This window comes from Rhineura floridana, chromosome 9 (assembly GCF_030035675.1).
Source record: "Rhineura floridana isolate rRhiFlo1 chromosome 9, rRhiFlo1.hap2, whole genome shotgun sequence".
In the NCBI taxonomy this organism is placed as follows: Eukaryota; Metazoa; Chordata; class Lepidosauria; order Squamata; family Rhineuridae; genus Rhineura; species Rhineura floridana.
The window spans coordinates 1,694,547-1,719,417 of record NC_084488.1 but is presented as its reverse complement, the minus strand read 5'-3'; the positions used below and the strand labels follow the sequence as shown (position 1 = coordinate 1,719,417).

Sequence of the window (24,871 nt, the reverse complement as noted above, 5' to 3'; positions counted from 1 at the left end):
TTTCCAATAGGCCAATTGCCCTTCATCACTGGTTAGGAGGTACTTTCTAATAAGACAGGGCATCTCAGAATGCCCCACTGCAATTTGTTTATTTCAATAAAAGTTTGAACAATTACTGTTGATGGAACAAACTGAATTCTCCACCAGGACCGGTCAGCTTTTGTCTCTAAAATGGTAATTGAATAGTCCCAGGACAAGGTCTGGAGGCATATAAACTGGCTCAGCAAATCTGAGTCTGTATGGGAAACCACCCAAGAACCGTAAGTAAGCCACCTTGTGTTCAATGGAACAAAAATGGGATGTAAATATAATGGATAAAGTAAAATTTATGCACCTGCTTCAGCTGATTTCAGTTACCATCAGTACATTTAGTAACATTTTTTCATAAGATGCACAGAAGTCTACAAACAAGGTCAGCATGCACTCAATACAATGATTTACCTTTAGCCCACCACAGACTGGGCAAGATGAAAAGACAGCTCGCAATGTCCCAGAAGGAGAGTTACATACTTCACAAGGACTGTGGGAGATCCCACTGAATGGTGTCACATCAGTACTTCTAGAATCCAACAACTCTCCTTGCTGCTTTAGATGTGACCACCTTGAAACAAAATCCATGCTTGCCTCAAGAGATGACTCTTTGGCATTTTCCAGGGGAAAGGCTGCTTGTGTGCCCCCTTCCTCTTTGTGCTCAGGAGCAGCTTGTGCTTCCAGATGTGGTGGCAGCAGTTTGAGGCTGCTAATTTCTTGAGGTGATTCATCCTTGGATAATGCAGAATCTGCACTTGAACTTTGTACATCTTTAGCAACTACCTGTAACAAACTCCTGGGTGTGTCATAGGTGTGCCTAAGGGAACTGGGAACCTGGTACTCCAGGCCAGGGCTCCTCAGGTGATCACCAGATGGGCAAGTGCATATATTCTGGTCTGAAGGAAGGTTCAGTGGCAGACTTAACATTGATCCAAATTCATCACCGTGGCAAATGTCCAGGCTCCCAGCATAGGAAGAAAAACTTCCAGAGTAAGAAGAGTGACTCCCAGTAGCTATCCCACTATCAGAAGAACTTTGGCGGCCTATTTCTTGTAGCTGCCTGGAGCGAAGAAGTTTAGGAGGTGGTTTGGTGATGCCACGGATAGCTTCTGAATGGGCTTTTTCTTCCCCGAGATGAATTCCCTTTGCTACAGGCAATCCATGACTCTCTTGAGAAGTACTGGCTGAAGACTGGTCAGCCCAAATAGTCAACCTGCTCCCAATGCTAGCATCAGAATGGCTTGTATCTGAAGATGAACTTGATAAACTTCTATCATCACCTGCAGGGAAAGAAAGGAGATGGATGATTCAAGTACAAATGGCTGTACTAGAAAGCAAGATGATAGTTAGGTTATCCCTCATACTGCAGAGGGCACTTCAGACTTTGGCAATTCAGGAAACTATTAGACTGATACAGGTTTAGGGATAATCTACCCCTGAAAATTTAATGTGACAGGTGAGAAGCATTAATGGTTCATGGATAGCCATAATTTGGATCATTTCCCGTGTCTCCATTTCTCTTCAACCCACTCTTCAGCAGACTTAGCAAACTTGTGGAATCTTCTCTGTCCATTCCAGGGAACTTGCTCCAGAACTCACAACTGGCCCTCTTTCCCCTTTTCCTAGCTGAGTCAGTTATATTTATTTAACACAGGGATAAGCCAATGTGGAGCTCTCCATATTTTGCTGGACTACAACTCCCATCATCCCTGACCATTGATCATGCTGGCTGGGGCTGATGGAAACTGGAATCCAACAACAGTTGGGGGGCACCACATTGGAAATCCCTAATCTAACATTTACAAACAGAAGCTGGACACAAAATCTTCTTTTCAGACTGCCTGCCAAAAGCTGAGCCTTGCCCCTATGAAACTCAGACTATGCCGGCTCACACAGATGGCAGTATTAACTGGCATCCCACAGCCTCAACATATTGCTCACAGCACTGCCCTTGATCCCAAAGAGCCTGCTACTGGCAACAATGGACCAGGCTACAGGGCAGGGGTTTAGAACTGGATCCAACCAGCAGGCTGGATCCGTAATTGCCCCCCTCCCTTGCAGACCAACTTTGACAGGTGGGCATGACCACCCTCCTGTCAATCAGCTGACATCATCATGGTGTCAGGTGATCAGTACCTATGAATGTTCAAAAGAAATCAGCTGACTGGCACTGGGAGCATGACTTCAAGGGGGCTTGCTGTAACCACCAATCAGCTGATCAGTAGTTACGGGGATCCCCTTAAAGTGCATTTGGAGGATGTGGCTTGGATTTAAATCATATCCCGCACATGGAACATTTTCCCTTCTGCAGATGTTTGCAGAGGGAAAATGCTCCTTTTGGGGAAAGTGACCCCCCTTGACTGCATAAGGAATTTTCCAACAAGAAACATCCAAGTGAAGCCAATGCCAGAGGGGTTCCCTGTCATCACCAATCAGCTGATCAGTGAACCATCTGGAGATCACCCAAAGCTTTCAATTGTCCCTTCGTAGCCTTGTCCATACCTGCCCCCCACCTGACATCGCATACATGACTTCAGGTGTGGGCCAGGTGGATGTGGTTTGTGAGGAATGGCCTTGCAGGTCAAATTATGACCCACATGGGCAGGAGGTTCCCCATAATTGCTATAGCAGGATGAAAAGCTACAAAGATATTGCATCTCATTCAATCATTTTTCTAATAGAATGTGATTGATGCGATCTACAAGCCTTAGCAATTTTGAGGAGTCCATATGAGGCATGGGGAACCTTTTTCAGCTCAAGGTCCACATCCACTCATTGGCAAGCGTTCAGGGCTGCAAGCCAGCAGCGGATGGGATAGACAACATAGATACACTCCATCCATATAAACAGCAGCAGGCTGGCCATGGAGGAAGAGATCACTGTCTTTGTCCAACAGCACAGAAACACAGCAACCGTCCTATAAGGGCAGAGAACAATCTCCTCCTTGGGAAACATTAGTGGGATGCTCAGGAGCCACAGCCCCTCTTTTCCACCGCTCAGCTTTCCCCCCCAAATCTGCTGAGCAGTGATGGGGGACATCACAAAGAGGAGATGCTGAAATTGAATGTCTCTCACAACCTCCTCCCCATTCCTCTGCTCAGTGAGAAACATCTGTACACCAGGAGAACCAGGACTGCAGAGATGGTGGGAACAAGGAGGGTGTGTTACTGGGGAGAATAGGCCTTGTGGGCTACATCCCACCTATGGGCCAGAAGCCTGAGAAAAAAGAATTATATATTTGTTCTTACCTCCACTACCATGATAACTTGTATGGGACAGAAGGCTGAGGCGCTTTTCTAACTGCAAAGCTTCATTGGCCACTCTCTCTTCCATGCATGTAGGATTTGCACTGGGGTCTTAAAAAAAAACACCATTCCTGAGACTTGGCTGCAATAAACTTTCACTAGTAGTGAAAGTGGAGCACCTGAAGTAAGCCATGTTTTTTCTGCGGTTTGACTATGTCGCCTCAATCATATTGACAAAAGCATTTGTAGAATCCTACTAGCAGAAATTCTATTGCAACTGAATAGGAACTCCTATTCTGTTGAATGAAAATAATAACATATGAAAATTAAAAGAGAATATGATATGATAAAATTTTGCTTTACAAATTTATGTGGATTAGCTGTGCATTGCTTTTTCAGCTTAGAGACTTGTCCTCTACAACAGATAAAGACTCATCAAGTTTAACACATGGAGGAGAATAGAGAATTCCTGTTATTTCCTCAATCACACCACTACCACCACTATTCTCTAAGCAAAGGATTTAGCATGATCCCCTCCACTTTGACCCACTTGCTACAACAGCAAGAACCTCAGGGATGATAGAAAGGTGTGGGCTGAGTTCTTCCAGATGTTCTTAATCTATTAGAGGGAGGAATGGAAGGATCTATCAGTTTCATTTTTCTCAGTGTCTCATTTTTCCAATCTTAAATTCAGTTCTCTAGGTTTCTGCAGGAATCTGAAATTTTAAAAAATCCTTTGGCATTTTAGTGCAAATTTCTCCTAAAACACTTATTTTTGTCTGCAGTTTTAACTAATGTACATATTTTTGCAAGCAAATTCTTCTAATATAATGCATTTTTGCATTATTTTCACTAATATATTGATTTTATGCACATTTCCCCCTAATATATGAATTTTTGTAAACATTGGCTGGAGAATCGCTTAGCAAAACTTCAGATAAGGATGGCTGCATTTCAGTTCTCATATTGTTTTGGAAAGCAAATTTGATCAATTTGGCTTTAAATGCAAACCGAATCAAATTTATCTCATCCCTAATTACAGAGGCCATAATAATGAAGGGGTGGGGCCATTCTTGAGTTTCTAGCCTTGCCTTGTTGCCTCAGAGTGAACACTGCACTGAGGAACACCTTCCCATAAACTCCCAAAATGCCTCAAATCTTCTGGATCAGAAGTATCAGGAACACCTCCCTTCCAAAACTCTAGAGCTGCTTTCTGGAGGGAGGGAGGGGCCACTACTCTTCCCAAAGGAACCTGCCCTATGCAGACTCAGAGGTCCATCTAGCTCTGTATTGCCTATGCTGACCAACAGTGGCTCTCCAGGATCCCTTCAGTGGTATCCAGGCCATCCAATGTCAAGGACAGTTGGCATGTTTTGCTGCACTGCAATACTGTCCCCAAGTGCAACACTTTAATTTTCCCTATAAGAAATGAAAAATTATAAGGACGTAAGAAGAGCCTGCTGGATCTGGACAGTGGCCCATCTAGTCCAGCATCCTATCCTCACAATGACCAACCAGATGCCTGTGGGAAGCCCACAAACAGGACCTGAGTGCAAGAGCACCCTCCCCTCCGGTAGTTTCCAGCAACTGGTATTCAGAAGCATGCTGCCTCTGACCATGGAGGGAAAACATAGCCATCATGGATAATAGTCACTGATAGCCTTATCCTCTGTGAATTTGTGTAATCCTCTTTTAAAGCCACCCACGTTGGTGACCATCAATGCCTCCTGTGGGAGCAAATTCCATAGTTTATGCACTGTGTGAAGAAGTAGTTTCGTCTGTCCTGAATCTTCCAAAATTCAGCTTCATTGGATGTCCATGAGTTCTAGTGTCATGAGAAAGGAAGAAAAACTTTTCTCTATCCACTTTCTCCATACAGTGCATAATTTTATACACTTTGATCATGTCACCTCTGACTTGGCTTTTCTTTCCTTCTGAAAACCAGTTGCCGGAAACCTCAGGAAGGGAGAGTGTTCTTGCACTCAGGTCCTGCTTGCGGGCTTCCCCCAGGCACCTGGTTGGCCACTGTGAGAACAGGATGCTGGACTAGATGGGCCACTGGCCTGATCCAGCAGGCTCTTCTTATGTTCTTATGTTCTCTTAATTAAAAAACCCTAAATGCTGCAACCTTTCCTCATAAGGGAACTGTTCCATCTCAAGAATTCCATAGGGAGTGGGGAGCTATACCTGTGAAGCAAGTTTAGCTGTTGCTCTCCTGTTTTCCAGATTGCAGCCTATTTGTTTTGTCCCACAGAAGCCAATGAAAACCAAGCTAATCAATATTTGCATAACCCTAGTCTTTCATCTACATTGCCCTGCCCTGGAGTGAAACACAATGATTGGAGAGTGGATCAGAATTATAGGAACTGGCTTATATAGTTACATACACATGTCAATGGTCATTTTTAGCTCCCGACAGAAGTTTGGTCTTTCTGTTTCACATGACAGCCAGTCAGAGGCCAAAAGGCCACAGAGCAATATGCACACACCAGAGCATCGTGTATGGCTGTTTTCATGATAATGCAAGACGCCTCTGAGGAAAGATGAGGGAGCTGAAATGCTTCGTTTTAAAGGAGAACATGGGCATAGTGGGCATAGGGGGGCAGCATCACCCTGTACGTTAAAAGACAGCAAACAAGCTAGAAATCTCAAAAAAGGGGAGGACTCCTCCACAGAAATGTTCTGAGTTATAATACCAGGCCACAAAAGTGATTTAGGGACATACTGTTGCTCCCCTGACCAAAATGCATGGAGTGATCTTGAGATGGAGACTGAAATCAAGAAGTCATCCAAAGGAGACTGTGCTGAAACAATGGGAGATTTTGTTACCCTCAGTTACTAAGTAAATGCATGATCTGGTCTTGACAAAGAGGCAAAATTTCTGATACCCTAATGACTATGTCCCAGAACAGGTAGTCCAAGGGAAGGAGCTGATGACAGATGCAAGTGTTGTAGAACTGACTGGAAGCAGTGACCACAGTGCCAAATTACTGCAATGCGCTCTACGTGGGGCTGCCTTTGAAGACGGTTCGGAAACTGCAGCTCGTGCAAAATGCAGCGGCCAGACTATTGACACGGACAAGGCGGTCCGAACATATAACACCGATTCTGGCCCGCTTGCATTGGCTGCCTATATGTTTCCGGGCTTGATTCAAAGTGCTGGTTTTAACCTATAAAGCCTTACACGGCTTGGGACCACACTACCTGATGGAACGCCTCTCCCGATATGAACCTACCCGTACACTGCGCTCAACATCGAAGGCCCTCCTCCGGGTGCCTCCTCAGAGGGAGGCTCGGAGGATGACAACAAGAAAGAGGGCCTTCTCAGTGGTGGCCCCCAAATTGTGGAATGATCTTCCTGACGAGGCACGCCTGGCGCCAACATTACTATCCTTTCGGCGCCAGGTTAAAACTTTCCTCTTCTCCCAGGCATTTTAGCATTTTAGTATTTAGTATTTTAATATGTGTTTTGTCTGTCTTAAAATGTTTACAATTTTGAAATTGGGATGTAGTTTTAAAATTGTTTAAATATGTGTTTTAATTGTAGATGGAAGTTTTAGTTTGTACACCGCCCAGAGAGCTTCGGCTATGGGGCGGTATAGAAATTTAATAAAATAAATAAATAAATAAATAAATTCAGATATAAGGGGACAATTGCCCACAGTAACATTTGACTTCAAAAGAGGAAACTTCTAAGAAATGAAGGAACTGGTAAAAAGGAATTTGAAAAGGAAAGTCAAGAGCACCTTAAGAGGGTCAAGGGATAAAGTGATAGGCATTACTGACAAATTAAAAATGAAGAAATCACCGGATCCAAATGACATCCATCCAAGAGTTTTTAAAGAATATGAAATCACCAATCCTTTAACACAGCCTTCCCCAACCTGGCTCCCTCCAGGTGTTTAGTCTACCCCTTCCATCAGCCCCAGCCAGCATAGCCAGTGGTCAGGAAGGATGGATTGTAGACCAGCAGCATCTTGGGACCCAAAGTTGGGAAAGGCTGACCTAGAATGTTCCTACAGCCATGTGACAGGTTGGCAGAGTTAGAGGGGCTTGTTTTTTCCTGCCATCAGAGCTACTGGAATCAACATTGGGAACTATTAGCCACGAGGCAACAGATTGTTGATTTTATAGAGGAATGGGGGAGTGGCAATTATGTTTTGAACATTCAGAAAGAAAGAACATTTTTCCTGATTGTACTCCAGAGTTACCGATAATTGCTGGTCCCAATCCAAACTGAGCCAGGGAGGATTCACCAGTCACTATAACTAAACTGATGGCAGTATTGTCCTCCATGGTTGCTGAGCAAGGAAGAATCTTGTCTTCAAAACTAACTCTCTGGCAAATTCCATTTATTTCAAAGTTTAACAAGTTAATTTTTAGACTAGTCTGGCTCAACTTTAGAAATATACACCTCCCAAATTAATGTTGGTCTCTCTCTGTTTATTATTTATAAACATTTATTTAGATAATCTCAGGCAAAATCTAGCAGCAAAAGTATGAGCTATAGCAGGAGATGAAAATGAGCATGTCAGAATGTTGATCTAGGTCTATTTTGATATTTAATGATGACAACCATTTTATGCTTCCTATGTCCAGGCATTATTTCAATAATAGCAAAATATATTATTCAAGACAGGTTCCCTTGTTACATGATTATGCCATACTTCCAATACTAACCTGGAAGGACTGGACGTAAACCAAAAGGGCCTTTCATTGGCGAGATGCCATGAACAATGCAGTCAAAGAGAAAGCTGATCTTCTCTCCCTCCATACAAGATAGGAAAAAAACACCAGCCCCTGCAAGAAAGCAAAATGTTTAGGACAATTTTAAATCTCAGCACAGATGATACATGTTTAGATGACATATTTATCAAGGCTGCAATTCAATATATGTCTATTCAGAAGTAAGCTCCATTGGATATTACATATTTTTTGCTATTTGTTGTCCTTTTTTGTTTTAATGACTCTGGATGATTTAATATCATCAGCAAACCTGGCCACCTCACTGCTCACCCCTAACTCTAGAACATTTATAAACAAGTTAAAAAGCACAGGTCCCAATACCGATTCTGGGGGACACATCAGCCAAAGGAATTAGCTGATGGTCATAAGAGTAATCATTCTTTAACTGAGAGAGATTTGAGGACTATGAAAAGAGTGCAAAATCTGTAAATAATGCAAGGAAAAAATCTAATTTATCAGATTTCACTTATAGATAAAATTGTCCACGAAGGCCATGATGTGGCCTGTCTTCTGCAGATTATATCAAAACATTTTCCTAACTTTTCCTGCCAAAACTGATCAGTGACTGTTCATCTCTCTACAGATGTAACATTCCTAGTATAATACTTCCCCATCCCATCCTTTATTATCACAGTTCCTCCCAATTACACGGATAATACTATCTTGAGGAATTAAACTAGATGTCCTTCTTCTTCTTTCAGTTTATAACCCTAGTAAAATTATCAGTCATGACAGCAATAAGTATTGAATGGCTTTCACTGAAAAACACTTTACAGGACAATCTAAACCCTGGCTGGGCAGCAGAGTCATCACGGCATCTGAAGCCTCATTATTCATGCCAGCCAGAATGGAAGGCAGAGCAGGGGAGGCAAACTGCTGCACAAGCCTGGAGTTGGTGCATTGATCCAGGTCTGATGCTGTTAAGTGATGGCAGCAGGGCTGATACAGGATATAGTGGATCTTGGCTCCTGTCTGCAGCACTTCCATCTGACTGCACTTTCAGTGGGTGGACCATGGAGATTCTACAGATAAAGGCCAGTGGAGGCTGGCGGGGCTGGGCAAACATCTATACCCAATCCAAACCCCTACCCAATCCTGTGCAAAGGGAGTTTGGATTGCAGCCTTAGTTGTGTGGGGGGAAATAGCGGAAAATATGTAATCCTCAAATGTGAGGAACAAAATGACAAAACTTGACAAATGCCACAGATTCTATGTAAATCAAACTCTTTCATGTTCATCTCTGTTTTTTCTTTTTATTATGCTGATATGTTGTTACCATACCTAAAAAAACAAAGTTGAAGTACAGTGTTTTCTCAAATGTTTTAACTACTTGTAAAAGTCACTATCATCTTTGGGCTTATCCACATGGGAGCATTTCTTCGTAGCAAATGCACAGCTTTTACCATCATAATAGATTTGTAAAGTCCACACTTCGTGCTCAATGGTAGCCTCAAATCCATTGTTTTCCATTCACACAAGCAGGCATTCCTCTGGGAAGTTGCTGTATCCTTCTGGCCGTGTCCTCTAATTTTACATTTTTACTCCCTCAAGTTGCTCAGTTACTGAACTTTCTGAGCTGAGCAGTATTACCCTCCCTCGTGCCCCCCCTTCCTAAAGTTTGATGGTTGAAAGAAGTGCCCCCCTTTCTCTGCTGCCCTTGCTTTTTCTGAGTTAATTTTTCCCAGCTGGAAAAACAAATAAACATAGTATCGATATATTTTTTTTAAAAAAATCAATACCAATATCGATATTTTCTGAAAATATGATATTTCTGAGGCAACTTTTAAAAAACCACTTTAGATTTTTTAGGAAACGAAAGGAGTCGGGAAGAAAGAGAGGAAAGAAGGGAGGGCTGCAGCAAACTGTGAAGGGGGGAGGACAGAACAGTTGGAAGTTGCTGGATAAACCACCAGAAACAAAATGGAATTCATGGGAGAGTTAGTGGGTGGAGAAAGGAGAATAGCTGAAAATGACGATTCACCCGCCCACTAAAAAGCATTGAAGCAAACTGTCTGCAAAGACATATGGAGTGGAGCCATATCGTTCTAAACTTTTTGTATTATCAGCGGATTGGGTTAGTACGGATTTACAGGGGGGAAACTGTGTGATAGCTTGTTTGCCAGTAACATCATGTGAACCATGCAAATTAAAAGGGGATGCAAGTAGCACCAAACACACACTAAACCACTGTGTAGATGAGCCCTGAATCTCCTTCAAGGCCAGATTCAAAGTCATCTTTGTCAGCTCGGTTGACATGACATTGTATATGGCATATTGCCATGTTCATCAAACCATTCTTCATATAGGCATATGTGAGAAGACTGCTTATACCTTCAAGGCAACAGAACTGACTGTGATACTGGTTTTCCAGTCATCCACTATATATTCCTGTCCTTTTAATAAACTTCTGTAGGAAAGCCATTACTGACAGCAAGTTCCACTCAGAGGACAAAGATGACAGTTTGCAATGGGGGGTTGTGGAAGATATCATGTGAAGGTTGGCATGCCTGAGGAAACCATTTTCCAAAATGGCTGTGAGCCATCCTCCTGCAATACCCCATGAAGTATGGCATTCAAGGCAGACAAAAGGAAGCACTTCTCTACACAGTTAAATTATAGAATTTGCTCCCACAAGATATAGTGATGGCCACCAACTTGGATGGCTTTAAAAGAGGATTAGAAAAATTAATGGATTATAAGGCTATACATTTCCACTAAGTATGATGGCCATGTTTTACCTCCGCAGTCAGAGGTAGTATGCCGCTGAATACCCGTTGCTGGGATTCACAAGTGGGAGAACACTGTTGCTCCCAGGTCCTGTTTGTGAACTTCTCATAAGCCTCTGGTTGGCCACTGTAAGAATGGAATGCTGAACTGGATGACCTGATCCATCAGGGTTCTTATGATGTTATGTTTTTTTTAAAAAAAGAGTCAATAGGCTCTTTTGCTCGTATCTATTAAGGGATATATGTTAATAGCACTATGCTACACCAGCTGTTGAACAGATGCAACTGCATAGTTTGACAAAAAGCCTCCAGCAGCTGCCACCACTCACTTACTTCATGCTAAACATTGTTTCTGCAACAGTCCAACCAACCCCTTTTAATATCTCAAGGACTCTGGTTATTGCTATCATTAAGAATGCTTGAAGAATTTACTCAATCTGAATTCCAAAGCAGACTTATCTTATTCCAGACTAATGTGTTTATTGGAATGTAGTCCTCCTTCAGAATCTGGACTCCATCAAATTCCAAAAGGTGGTCCAAAGACTGAGTTTTCTTTCCCTTCTTTTTTTAAAATTATTTGCTAGAAAGTGCACTGCTGCATATACAATATGCACACACTCAAAAAGACTGCTCACCCCATGGGTCACTGGGGGAAATCAGGATTTTTCCATCAAAGTCAATGGGAAGGAAAGGATGTCATCACATTACTTCCAGGGTCCCAATGGAATTTTTGGATGCATTTTAATTACATGCAGCAACAGCAGTACACTTTTTACCCACTCAAGTGGCTAGCATCTGTTTTAAAAAAATGAAAGCCCTTGGACCGTCTCATAAATATATATCTTTAAATAACTAAATGTGTGCAGATTTCCCCCCTGAAATATCTGCATGCAAGTGAGATGAAATGGACTTTCAGGTGGTGAGTGTCTAGGAATGGGGGAAGGTAGAGATGTTTGGGGACTGTTTTTTGCTCAGGGATGTGGTGAGAACAGCTGAATATTTCCAAAGAGGAGTGTACTTATTTTCTTTGCCCTGTTTCTGCAGTTGGCTAATAGTAAGAGGGCTAGTGATGTAGTGATGCTTGCCAGTTCTCAGGCATAAAAATGACTTCAGTATAGCAGCTGGGTATTCAGAGAGAAGGCAGGGGGACAACAAATCAGCTTTAGTGAAACACACCACGGTTTGTTTGAATACACCATGGCTTTTTAAAAATATCTATGAGCCAGATCCTGATTTGTTCAACTAACCCCACTTAAAATTAAACCATGCCTTAGCATTATGTCTGAATGCAGTTAGTGTATAACAACAGTAATAATGCTAATATCTTAACAGACATTAGAACTTTTTTTAAACCCACATTTAATTTATATTTTAGGACCAACTTAAAATGACCCCCCACATTTTCCCACCTTTTTGGCAGCCCTAGTTTCCCCCCCATTTTCGTACACATACATCCCTAACTGATGAGATGTTATCCTAAACTTTTCTATTCTCAAACAGCAAAACAAAACAAGTGCGGAACACTCACAGAAACCACACCGAGTTCCTCCTTCAAAGACAAATCCATTAGGAACAGCTCCGTAGCGTCGCAGATCTGAGAGTTTCCATTGCCCCATGATAGAGGGTGGGTTATCTTTTACTAGTACTAGAATATCATTGCAAAAGTGGAGAGTTGCTGGGCCACTCTCCAGTTTAGTTCCTGGTGCCACCACAACATGAAACCTGTGAACTATCAGAGGGAGCGGGGATTGAAAGTACGAAGAATTAAATTAATCATTTTGCCAAAAATAATTAAACAGTCACAAAGACAGGTTTTGTTTTTGCTATCATAAAAATGTTCATACCAGTCAGCATTATTGTAAATACATTTAGCATGGTGTACAAGCCATATAAAATAAAACTTGGTGGTGATGGTAACCTTTCTTTTTCTGTAACTATATTCTTAATGTCCTCAAAATCCTGTTTTTAAATAGGAAACAGCAAAGAGTTGAACATTCCAAGAGCAACTCATTTGCTCTGGTGGATCACAGGAAGAGCAAAAATGAAGAACTTCAAAATACCAGAGCAATCCTTTTTGCATTTAGCAAAATATTGACATTAAAAAATGGCAACAAAGAGAAGCCTACATTCTGACAAGATGTGAAGAAAAAATAAAATGAAAAGTTTCTTCTCACAACTATTCAATAAATCCAGCCATGTTGCCCATCATGTGAAGTCTGATAGGAGAAGCAGACATTATATTGTTCCAATACTCTTCAGAGGTAATATTAAGAAGTGTTACAGGGACACTTGTGGAGAAATAAATAGACGGAAGAGAGTTACGCGTAACTCCACCTGCATCCACTGATTCTCCCCTGCAAATGTCCCCTAAAACTGTTTTCCCTTAGCCAAGCCCACTTCTAGAGTAATAGCTGTGTAAAATATGATTGAAAATGGTCCAGGGGTCATCTGCAGAGCAGAATTGGTGGGTGGGGAAACAATTCAGCATCAACAGGTGTAAAGATGAGTTTAGAACCCCATGTTTATCTTATTTATTTTTATTTAACAAAAATCTATATATTGCTTAATTATGAAAAACATCTAAGCAGCTTACAAAAACATTAACAATTATCAATAGAACAATTAAAACAAATAATGAAAACCATTTTAAAAACAATTAAAACAGCAACTAACTAAAAAGATTAAATGACATCTATGTGTCTGATAGGCTTGCCTAAACAAAAAAGGTTTAAGCAGGAGCCAAAAAGAATACAGTGAAGGCACCTGCCTCATGCCAGTAGGCAAGGAGTTCCAAAGAATAGGTACTGCCACACTAAAAGAACGGTTTCTTGCAAGTGCAGAATGAGGATTATGTGGCACCTGTAACGATGCCTGTTCCACAGCGCTCAGGGTAAGGTGGTCCTGCAAGTAAATTAACCTTAAAATGTAGCTCTCCAATGTCCCAGGTTCTTTTTGCATACTGTCACTCATATTTAGATTTATTTATTATGGTGTGCACAATGCTGATACCATCAAGCTTCATGGCACTATTTTTATGTGACAACTAAGCATGAAGTGGTCACAATAACACACACTAACACAAGAATAGGGAAGCGGCCATCCTCCATTACTCCGAACGTTGTTGCCCTCAACTCCCTTCAGCCCCAGCCAATTATGGGAGCTGCAGTTCAACAACATCTGGAGGGCCACAGGTTCCCAGTCTCTGTCCAAAGAGACATTATAAAAAGCAAAGGAAAAGAGCAAAAAAGCAGCCAAACTAATTGTACAAGACAACCAAGGAGTATAATCACAAGATTCATGTGTATGAACCAATGACAGTAGGAATTCTTCCTATGTTGTCATATCATTGTCAAAACAACTAAAACAGGATATAGGGAAGCAATACTCGCCAAAAGGGAAAACAACTGATGGGTAGTCTCTGGGGCATAACAGACCAACAATAATGCTGGATAAATGTTGAATGGCTCAGAGCTATGAGATAACCCCATATTGTTCACCTTCACAATTACAGGGATGCAGGCATGAATTTGTTGATATGTATACGTGTATATAGCTGATGCTAGGCTGATATAGAGAACCCATGTGATGGGAGGGACATACCCTAGGGGGCTGAGAGAAGGATACAGGTGTGGTGTAGTCTCTTCATTCTAAGCAGCTGGGACAAGTCCAGCACAGATCTATCTCAGCCTATTCATCCCTATACTGAAGGCAATATAAAGCTCGTGGCCAGGAGCCAAACAGTTGCATAGGCTTGCACTTAGACATGTAGAACTGTTAATGTTTTTTCTTTGAATCTCTGACCCCAAAGCTATATCATAAAGTACTTTAGAAATTCCCTTCTGTATCAAAAGCATGTTCCTGTGTACATTATTTTTATTTTTGCTTTAACAAAATGAGCTGTGTGTTAACCAACTTTACCTTCACCCAAACTGTAGCGAATGCGTACATCCCAGGCATGCATAGTTTCCTTGTTCTCAAAACCCAGCATAACAACTTGAGTCAAACAGATGATGGCCAGAGTGTGATTCAGACCCTCATAACAGAGCCCAGGGTCCAGACCACAGATGTCTTCCAAGGTCACACTGTTCCTCTCCTTCATCCCCTTCAGTCGTTCAGATCTTTCCTTGTATACAAGCATAAGCAAGCAATCTGAAAGATGGAAACCTGTAATCAAATACAGAGTATGGTTGCATTGCAGCTTTTATTCTAATGCCAACTGAAATTTACCCTGAGTATTAATCAGGATTCGTTTTTCTAAACACTTGCTGATCTAGATTATAAAGCACCAGAAGTAAGCACAAGAAAACCACAAAATGAATAATTACAGGTTCCCCACATTCCGGTGTGTTCTACATTGCTATGTTCTACAAAGTAGGGCACTTACCTATCACCACCCTACGCAAGGATTACTTGTGGAATCTCACCTTGTGGAAAAAGTAATTCTATCACTCCATAGGATTATGAACATACATGTGTGGTTCCTCTGACAGCAGCTCCAGTGATATCCTCTACCTAAAATCGGTGCACAAAGTTAGAGGCCAGCGTCAGGTAGGTCAAGGCCTTTTAAAGGCTTGGGCCTGTCCCAGCCCCTCTGAGGCTCTCGCAGGATCACCTAAGATTACAAACAATCCCATTTATTGTTTATATTTATGTTCTATTGTTCTTGTGATGTTATTGTATTTTATCCTAAGCTGTACACCGCCCTGAGAGCCTTCGGGCTGTGGGCGGTATATAAATTGAACAAAATAAATAAATAAATAAATGAGAGCCAGAACAGGCAGGAAGAGGAGTCCCCTCTCCAGTTGCTTCCAGGGGGCCATGCACTAACCCACAAAGGCATCCTGCACCGAGGGTGTAAAGCTGTTCTATCACTCCACAGAACAATCAACATGGATTTCCAATTTAAAACAAAATCTATGTAGTTCTCCTAATATTGTATCTTCTTAGTTATTCAGAAAATAAAAACATATTCCCTATATTTATTCCCAGTTTTGTCATTACTCATACTTCCAAGGAAAGTGGGAAAGAAATCTCCCCCATCTCACACACTACTATTGAAATACTAGAGTGAACATAAATATTTATTTTTGTATTTTAAATGAATAGGCTTCTTTTTGAAGATAAGGCCCTCAAACAGGCTAAGCAGTTAAAATAAAACAATTAAAATATAACAACATCATACAATATTTATTTAGGTATTTATTTTTAAATACTCTGAGGGTAGTTTACAGACAATATAATAACACAATCAGTCATTTAAACAATTAAAAGATTTTAGAAGTCAGATAAAATAAAAATGTCTTTGCCTGGTGCCAAAAGAATGGTAATGTAGCTGCCAAGTCTGCCGGTACGGGAAATCCAAAGGTGGAGTGACACAATCAACAAACATGCCACCAAAATGAAGAGAAATGCCAATAGTATACTTACACCTTATTTCTAGGACTAACAACAACTTACAGCAGCTTGATGATAAAAATCTATTCCATTTACAAACAGAATGCCTTACTAACCACCTAAGTGGCAGAGCAACTGCAAGTATTCCTGAATGATACTGATAACATGGATCCACTTCAAACTGGGTTGAGGCCTGGTTGCGGGACTGAATCAGCCTTAGCTGCCCTGATGGATGACTTGTATTGGGAGAGGGACATATGGAGTGTTATCCTGTTACTTTTATTCAGTCTCTCGGTGGCTTTTGATACCAGTGACCATGGTATCCTCCTCTATCGACTGTGTGGGATAGGTATAGAAGAGACACTGTGCTGCTGTGGTTCCGCTCCTACCTATGTGGTTGAACCCAGAGGGTAGCTTTGGGGGAATGCTCTTTGATCCCCTGGCACCTCTGCTACGTATGGGGTTCCACAGAGCACTGTTTTGTCCCCAGTGCTATTTAACATCTATACAAATCCATTAAGGCCACATTCACACCAGACATTTATTCCACTATTATTCCACTTTAAACAGTCATGGCTTCCCCCAAAGAATCATGGGAACTGTGGTTTGTGAAGGGTGCTGAGAGTTGTTAGGAGACCCCTATTCTCCTCACTGAGCTACAATTTGCCATAGTGGTTTCACAGTCATTTCCCCTAGACAATTCTTGAGATTGTAGCTCTGTGAGGGGAACAGGAGTCTTCTAATAGCTTTCAGTACCCTTCTCAAACTGTATTTCCCAGGATTCTTTGAGGAAAGCCATGACTGTTTAAAGTGGAATAATAGTGGAATAAATGTCTGGTGTGAATGCGGCCTAAGAGTGGTCACTAGGAGTTTTGGGACACAATGCTGATGCAGCTCTACTTCTTCATAGTAGAGTCAGGACTAGGGATAGGATCCATTGGCTGGTGTCAGTTCAAAAACATTATGTTGACCTAACAGGCCGGTATGGATTTGAAGTCATTCTTTGTCTGGTAGCCATCCTGGGCTACTGCTGGGAGGAAGGGCAGGATATAAATCAATCAAACAAACCAACCAAATAGCCATTGCTTTTACTGATCCAATTTTTCCCCTTGCAAAAAAAAGATATTAATATCAATATTTTTAAAGGGAATATCTATAATTTTAAAAGAAATATTGATATTTTGAAAGGAAATATTGATAAATGAAAGGAAATTGTGAGAAGCAAAAGGAAATAGCGTTATTAATATCAATATTTTAGAGATGGATTTTTTAAAAATCCAGTTTCAAAAATAGCTGTGGAAAATTGCTACATAAAAATCCAATCTGCAACAATAGATAATTCTCAAATTAATGAAAAGTTTGGTACTAAATCCAAATGGGGTGGAGTTCTAGCACATTCCTAATCAGGAGAAGCCTTATGCTTAAATGTAGTGGTGGACTGAATGAGGGCCAATAAACTGAGTTTGAATCCTGGGAAGACTAAAACTCTGTTGGTAGATGGTTCCCATGTCCAGAAGACAGGCCAGCTGCCTGTTCTGGATGGGGTTGCACTCCCTCTAAAGGAGCACGAACTTAGTTTGTGGGTATTCCTGGACATATCTTTGTCATTAGAGGACCAAGTAATCTTGATGGCTAGCAGTGCCTTCTACCAGCATCATCTGGAACACCAGCAACGGCTATAACTGGATAAGCATAACTTGGCCACTGTAGTCCATGCATTGGTAACCCCAAGACTTTATTATGTGAGGCTGCACTTGGGCCTGGTACAGAATCTCCAGCTGGTGCAGAATGCAGTGGCTAGACTGCTGATGGGGGCAGATGGCCAACAGGATATGACAGCTGTTAGAACAGCTGACCATATGCCCCTGAGCCAGGTTCAGGTATCACAGCCTGATCACTGAGATCATCTGAAGAAGTGCTGTTAGTTGTCCCCCATGTTACAGAGACCTGACTAGACTCAACCAGAAGTTGGACATTTAGTGTCACCAGTCCTATGCTGTGAAACACTATTCCTGAAGAGATTCAGCAAGCCTCACTTTTGATTTTCAGACATCTCATGATGACTTTTTATGCTGATGCAGTTGTCTAAATTTTTTTTGAATAGCCAGTCATTTTATGATTGTTCTCTATTGCTTTAAAGGTTTTTTAATTGTTGTACACCACCCTGATGCAGCCCTGTAGCCAGCCTTCCTTGTTAAGTGGGGCAGTCACATTTCCAGATGGGGCACTTGGAAGGGGAAAGGCCTTTGCTTCAACCAATTCCCCCTCCGCACTGATGGAGGTCAGGCACCCTCACTCCTTCATGCACAGAATGTGTTAAGTTACATGAATGAAGTTTAATATGCTGAATTGTCTCACCCTTTTTTGAGATACCCCCAGGAATACCAAACTCAAAAGCTTGCTTTTGCCTATAGCTACAGCCCTCTTTCGCTTCTGGTCTGTCCCTGTGTTCTGTTTCTTCATGAAACTGAATTACTTTGGTAAAGACAATGGGCTCCTGAGCTTGGCTTTGATGGTAGATTAGGCAATTATTTATCGTGAATCACTTCCTTTTTCTAGACTATCTTGTCAACAGTACTCTAGCTTTGAATCCCTGTGCCTTAAGCTTAATTCACAAGACCCTATTGTTATTTTGTTAATTTACTGCCCCCCCAATATTTTAAATCAATCCTTATCAGAGCTATTTGACCTAATCTCAGGATTATGGCTAGAATCCCAAAAACTGTTAGTATTAGGAGATTTTAATATTCACATGGAATCCCCCTCTATTAAGTTGGTACAAGAGTTCTTGACCATAATGCCCACCTTAGGACTTCAACAATTAGTAGGTGTTCCAACTCATATGGCGGGCCACACTCTCGACCTTATTTTTCAATCAGATCCAGATGCTAAGAATTTTCAAATTGATAATGTGGCTACTTCGCCATTATTATGGTCGGATCATTATTTGATCCAATTCAAATTATTAATTCCGTCCTTCTCTACTGAGAGTAATATTTCCTCTAGATTATATCGTCCAAAAAGATTACTAGACCCAGATATATTCGCATCAAGGCTACAAGAGTATGCTGACCCCCATATGGGAGAGTCAATCAAAATTTTGACCAACTCTTGGAATAATAGGATGACCGAAATAGTGGATGAAATGGCCCCTCTCCGTCCACTGAAAATGGTGAGATCGAAATTAGCTCCATGGTTCTCAAAAGACCGATTAAAAATGAAACGTTCCTACCGGCGTCTAGAACGGCGCTGGAAAAAGTCAACTAGCTCATTTGATAAGATTCAAGCCAACAAATGTGCAAAAACCTATGCCTCGATGAGAATGGCAGCCCGAAAATCTTTTTATTCGACCTCTATTGCCTCATCGAGTAATCATCCAAAAGAACTGTTCCGGATAGTGAATAATCTCCTTCAAACACCACAAACAAACTCTCATTTAATCTGCTCTCAAGCCCGCTGCCAAGAATTCGCCTCATTTTTTGAAGCTAAGGTGGATCAGATTCGTTTTAATATAGATCATACTGAAGTGGCAGAGGAAAAGAACATCAGATCAGAAAATGACTACCCTGCGCTTTTTGCCACCTTTCAATTAATCTCTCCAGACGACATTCCTCGATTTCTAAATGGAATGAATCCAACAACCTGTTTACTTGATCCATGTCCTTCCTGGTTGATAAAAACATCAAATTTGAAATTAGCAAGCTGGATTAGTACAATCGTAAATTCTTCTCTTCAACAAGGCCACTTACCGGAATGCCTAAAAGAAGCAATGGTTACACCTTTACTAAAAAAAACCCTCTCTCGACCCTAAAATATTAAATAATTATCGACCGGTATCTAATCTACCTTTTCTGAGTAAAATCATTGAGAGAGTGGTAGCCTCACAGCTTCAAAAGTTTATAGACACCTCCGACTGTTATGACCTCTTCCAATCTGGTTTCAGACCGAATCATGGGACTGAAACGGCTCTAGTCACATTAGTCGACGATCTTCGACTAGAACATGACAAAGGCAATCTGTCCCTTCTAGTTTTATTGGATTTATCTGCCGCATTCGACACAATTGATCACAGCATTCTGTTAGACCGTCTCTTTAAAATGGGTCTCAGAGGTACAGTACTAAAATGGCTTTGCTCCTTTTTGGAAAAAAGGCTTCAGAGAGTTGCCCTCGGGGATCATTGCTCTAAACCCTGGCCATTAAAATATGGCGTTCCACAGGGCTCTGTTTTATCCCCAATGTTATTTAATATTTATGTAAGCCCTTTAGGAAAAATCATTCGAAAATTTGGGATTCATTATCACCAATATGCCGATGATACACAACTGTATTGTTCCTTTCCACCGAACACTGTAGAGACTGTCAACTGCCTTAATCAATGTCTCCTAGCAGTGCAAAGTTGGATAAAAACAAATTGAAACTAAACCCAGAAAAAACAGAGGTCATTCTCATTGGCAAAAATCTCCCCCAAGGAACTGGACATCTGCCTTCACTTGATGGAGTTTTTCTCCCTTTAAAATCTCAAGTCCGTAGTTTAGGTAAAATCTTGGACTCAGCCCTAACCTTTGAACCCCAGGTTGCAGCCGTGTCTAGAGCCACATTTGCAAAACTAAAACTGGTCCGTCAACTCCGCCCATTTTTAGGAACATCAGAATTAATGAAAGTAACTCAGGCCTTAGTAACCTCTCGACTGGACTATTGTAATTCTTTATATGTTGGCCTTTCTGCTAGAGCACTTTGACCGCTCAAGCAGGTACAAAGAGCGGCCGCGAGGATGATCACTAAAACTGGTCCTCGGGTTCATACTTCACCTCTTCTTTACCATCTTCACTGGCTCCCTATTAGCTCCAGACATCAGTTTAAGATTCTGGTACTAACGTTTAAGTCTCTTCACGGACTGGCGCCGGTATATTTGACAAACCGTCTCGTTGAATTCAAAACCTATCGCCCTATGAGATCGATTTCTGAAAGCACTCTTATTATTCCCTCAACTTTCATGATCCGCCAAATGAACACCAGGAGGAAGGCCTTCTCAGTCATAGCCCCTACTCTTTGGAATAATTTACCATCTGAGATACGACGTTCCTCGTCTCTCATTGAATTCCGTTGGCGGATTAAAACATACCTGTTTCAACTAGCTTTTAATGTTTGAAGTGAGATTGTTGTCGAACTTTTTAGTATTAATTTACTTATTTGTTTTTAGGTATTCTATTATGCTGTTTTTGTATTATCTCTGTTTTTTAATGTTCACCGCTCTGAATTCTGAGTTTCGGAACTAGAGCGGTATATAAATTTTTGAAATAAAAAATAAATAAATCTCAGCTTTAGATTCCACCCAAGAAACAAACTTGTCCATACTACAAGTTTAGGGAAGGGCAAAGAGAAAATAAATACTTCAGGGTGTATTTGTTAACTCCTCCTTGAGCAGGGCCGGCCCCAGACATGCCGGGGCCCTTGGGCACAAGCCTGCCCCAGACCTTGGTGCTCCCCTTCCACAATTTGAGGCAGGATTGCTGCCGCAGATCACACAGCGAGAGCTTTGGAGCCCCTGCCATTCCCTTGCTCAACCTACCTTTCTCAGCTGTTGTGCAGTTGAACACTCAGCCCTGCCCTTAACCAAGATGGTGGTCGAGGTTTCCCTAAGGGGCTGAAGCCTCTGCCGCCATCTTGGCTCAGGGGTGTGCGTGCGCGTAGCACACATGCGTGCCATCAGTCAAGATGGTGGCAGAGGCTTCAGCCCCTTAGGGAAACTCGGCCGCCATCATGGTTAAGGGCAGCTCTGCGTGCGCAACCACACAACAGCTGAGAAAGGTAGGTTGAGCAAGGGAATGGCAGGGGCTCTGCAGCTCTCGCTGTGCAATCTGCAGCAGCAATCCTGCTGCGAATCCTGGAAGGGGAGTGGAAGAGCCCCTCAGGGGCCCCTGTAGCCCCAGGGGCCCTCAGCTAGGGCCCTATCTGGCCGCCCTTTGGAGCCGGCCCTGCTTGAGAGTCCCTCTTTCTAGTCTTGTTCTTGACCTTTAGATTTTCCATTCAGTTGGACAATCAAGGGAAAACTTTTTAACTGGCTGCTATGTAAAGGACTAACTAAGCACTTGACCATTTAGCAATAAGCACCCAATCCTGCTCTACTCATTATAGTAACTGCAGAATAAACAAACTCTTATTTCTTACTGCAGGCAGGCAGATACACTTCTTTATTGCTGACTGGGTAGAGAATGCAACTGAAATTGAAAAGCAGAGCAAAGGAAAGTCAAGAGGTGGAGACTAACTCTTGTCCATATATTATAATGTTCTAATGTTTAACTCTTCAAAGGTCATGTTACTAGGCTGTTCCCCCCCCCAGGATCCCTTAAGTAATTATAGGGTGATTGTGACCATGAAAAATCCACCCTCAGTCAGGGAAAGTCTTGAGGGAACAGATTTGGGGGGGCTTTTCCAGATGAGGCTTTTGTTGTGCGCTCACCTTGCCTTATTCATTGAATTTTTCAGAATTTCCTATTCTTAAATTGCTCCTGCTCTTAAAACAAGTTATCATTGTTTAAATAGAGGTTGTCATTGTCTGTCATGTCACAAATTAAAAAGACAAAAATCCCCCCACCCAAAATCTGGGGGAAGTGAAGCTCAGCTCTAGGAGCGATGGTGTCCCCATTCTCCCCCCCCTCCAGCTACAATGGCTGCCCTGATGTTTTGCAACAGAGCAATGCATATATATGGACACACACACACACACACACCACTCTTACTTTGATGGAGTAGGATTAGCAAATCTCCTTGGTTCCACATTGCAAATGCCACCACAGAAAAAAGCACTATTTTTTTTTGTTAGGACAATCTCATAATTGATTATAGTGCCACCTAAAGCAGCATCTCTCCATCATAGGGTTGCCCATAAGCCGGAATTGACTTGAAGGCAATCCATTTCATTTCAGCCCAGAGAAGAAGGCAAAGGCAGGAAAGAGAAAAGTGTGTCAAAAATGAAAAGTTAGGAGGAATTGTACCTCCTTTTCAAAGTGCGTGTTCCTCTCAGTCCACCTGGCTTAGCTTTATTAAGAAAAAGGCTTCTACTAATCCAGACTCTGCTTCTCCCCACTACAAGCTAGCAAGACAGACCCAGGGAGGGATGGCAGTAAGGACTCAGCCCCCCTAGAATTCTCCTATCCTCACCTGTATCAGGGATTTTTTTTCATACCTATATCCCTGTTGAGGATGTGTCAAGTAAGGAGAGTCAGGAAAAGAAAAAGAAAAAGAGAGCTTGAAAAGAATATCACAGATCATGCTGCTGAGATATAAGACAGGACCAGTCTGGAGACTGGGAGCTCCTCCCCAGCAGAGGAGTCAAAGCAATCCAATACTGTCTCCTCCTGACGGAGTAGGGAGGAGAAAAGGGCACAATCCCAAAAGATCCAGAAGACCCACTTTATTAGAATTCGATAACTATAAAGATCAACAATCACAGAATATTTATTTGGGTGTGATTCCCCCAGCACCACCACACATGTAAATGTTTCATATTGAGAACCTGTTGGCAGAGGTTTTTTATCATATATAAAGCTCTTAAAAATTTACATAAAAACCCAAGAGGAAATAAAGTAGTGTTTCTAAGATGCAGATGCCACAATAACACAAAAATTTATTATTAGCTCTAATGTATTAGCTCTATTTCATAAATGAAAGAGGACGCTAAGATAATTCTTTCTCTAACACTTTTTCTATAAGAAAATTTGCTTTTTTTAACCATGTTTTAATTTGCCATTTCAATGTTGAGCAACATTAAGATTAATTTCTGGTACTAAATTTTTTAAAATCCCAGAAAATTATAAACTTTTCTTGAAACTGTGCCTTTTACATATCCATACAAGATTACCAATGGAGGGAGGTATGCATATTTCATTCCTTAGTATTTATTACAGCATGAATTTCAGTCCAACATGGTTTAATTTTAACACATTTCCATCAAAGTCATAGAAAGTCCAGCCAAAGGCAGTTACATTTCCAACACTTTTCCGGACTATTTGAATAAATCTTTTGCAGTTTAATAGTGGCAAGATACAAAATACATGTTATAGAATTTCTGTTTACCCTTTGTACTGATAGTATATAGGAGGTCCATGCTTATAAATAAAATCCCATTGTTCCCAAGAAATATCTAGAGTCGCAAATGGGCTGAATACTATAAAAAGCAAGCATATTTAAATGCCATTTATAATACAGTAATGGAATTTTAAATAATTTCCAACATAAACAATTAACTTAAAAGTGTTTATGGGGGGGCAATTCCCTACTTGCACTCTGCAATATTAAATTTGGCCCTCCAAAACTTTGAAGTTTGCTGTGTTTGTTGAACTGTATGGAGATTTTTTGAAACTGCAAATGTTATAATGTTATGTATGATTAAGGTTGAGAGTAGTGCCACAGCATCCCGTCTGAAATCTCAAAGAAAATCTCAAATTCTAGATTGTACGTTTCAGATCAAAAGTAGCATGAAGGATATACACAATACTTCAGAAAGCCCAGAGATTCCACAAGGTAAAAAGAAAGAGAAGCTCTGCCACAAATTCATTAACACAGACGAGTTATTTATGGGTATGGGAATAGAGAATGCAACTCTAACTGGGAAGAAAGTCTGAAGAGAAGCACGTTTTCAGTTGCAAGTTTTAAATACAGGGACAGAGTGAAGGGATAGGTAACGTGCCAGAAAAGAATGCAAATGGAATAATAAATGAGTCAGTTGAA

At 41.4% G+C, this 24,871-nt stretch overlaps 1 protein-coding gene across 4 annotated transcripts in view; it reads right to left on the bottom strand.

The window, feature by feature from the left end:
- DOK7 (docking protein 7) overlaps positions 1 to 24,871 on the bottom strand; it is a 65,374-nt gene that overhangs the window by 39,455 nt on the left and 1,048 nt on the right. Inside the window, exons 3-8 of one of the 4 annotated variants that reach the window (XM_061584266.1) lie at positions 15,172 to 15,259; positions 14,666 to 14,911; positions 12,276 to 12,476; positions 7,956 to 8,075; positions 3,279 to 3,386; positions 442 to 1,310 (exon numbers count right to left, since the gene is read on the bottom strand). In XM_061584266.1, the coding sequence (XP_061440250.1) occupies positions 442 to 1,310; positions 3,279 to 3,386; positions 7,956 to 8,075; positions 12,276 to 12,476; positions 14,666 to 14,885 (1,518 nt within the window). In that variant the 5' untranslated portion in view covers positions 14,886 to 14,911; positions 15,172 to 15,259. The remainder of the gene's footprint in view (positions 1 to 441; positions 1,311 to 3,278; positions 3,387 to 7,955; positions 8,076 to 12,275; positions 12,477 to 14,665; positions 14,912 to 15,171; positions 15,260 to 24,871) is intronic. The other 3 variants (XM_061584265.1, XM_061584263.1, XM_061584264.1) reach the window with 3 other exon arrangements.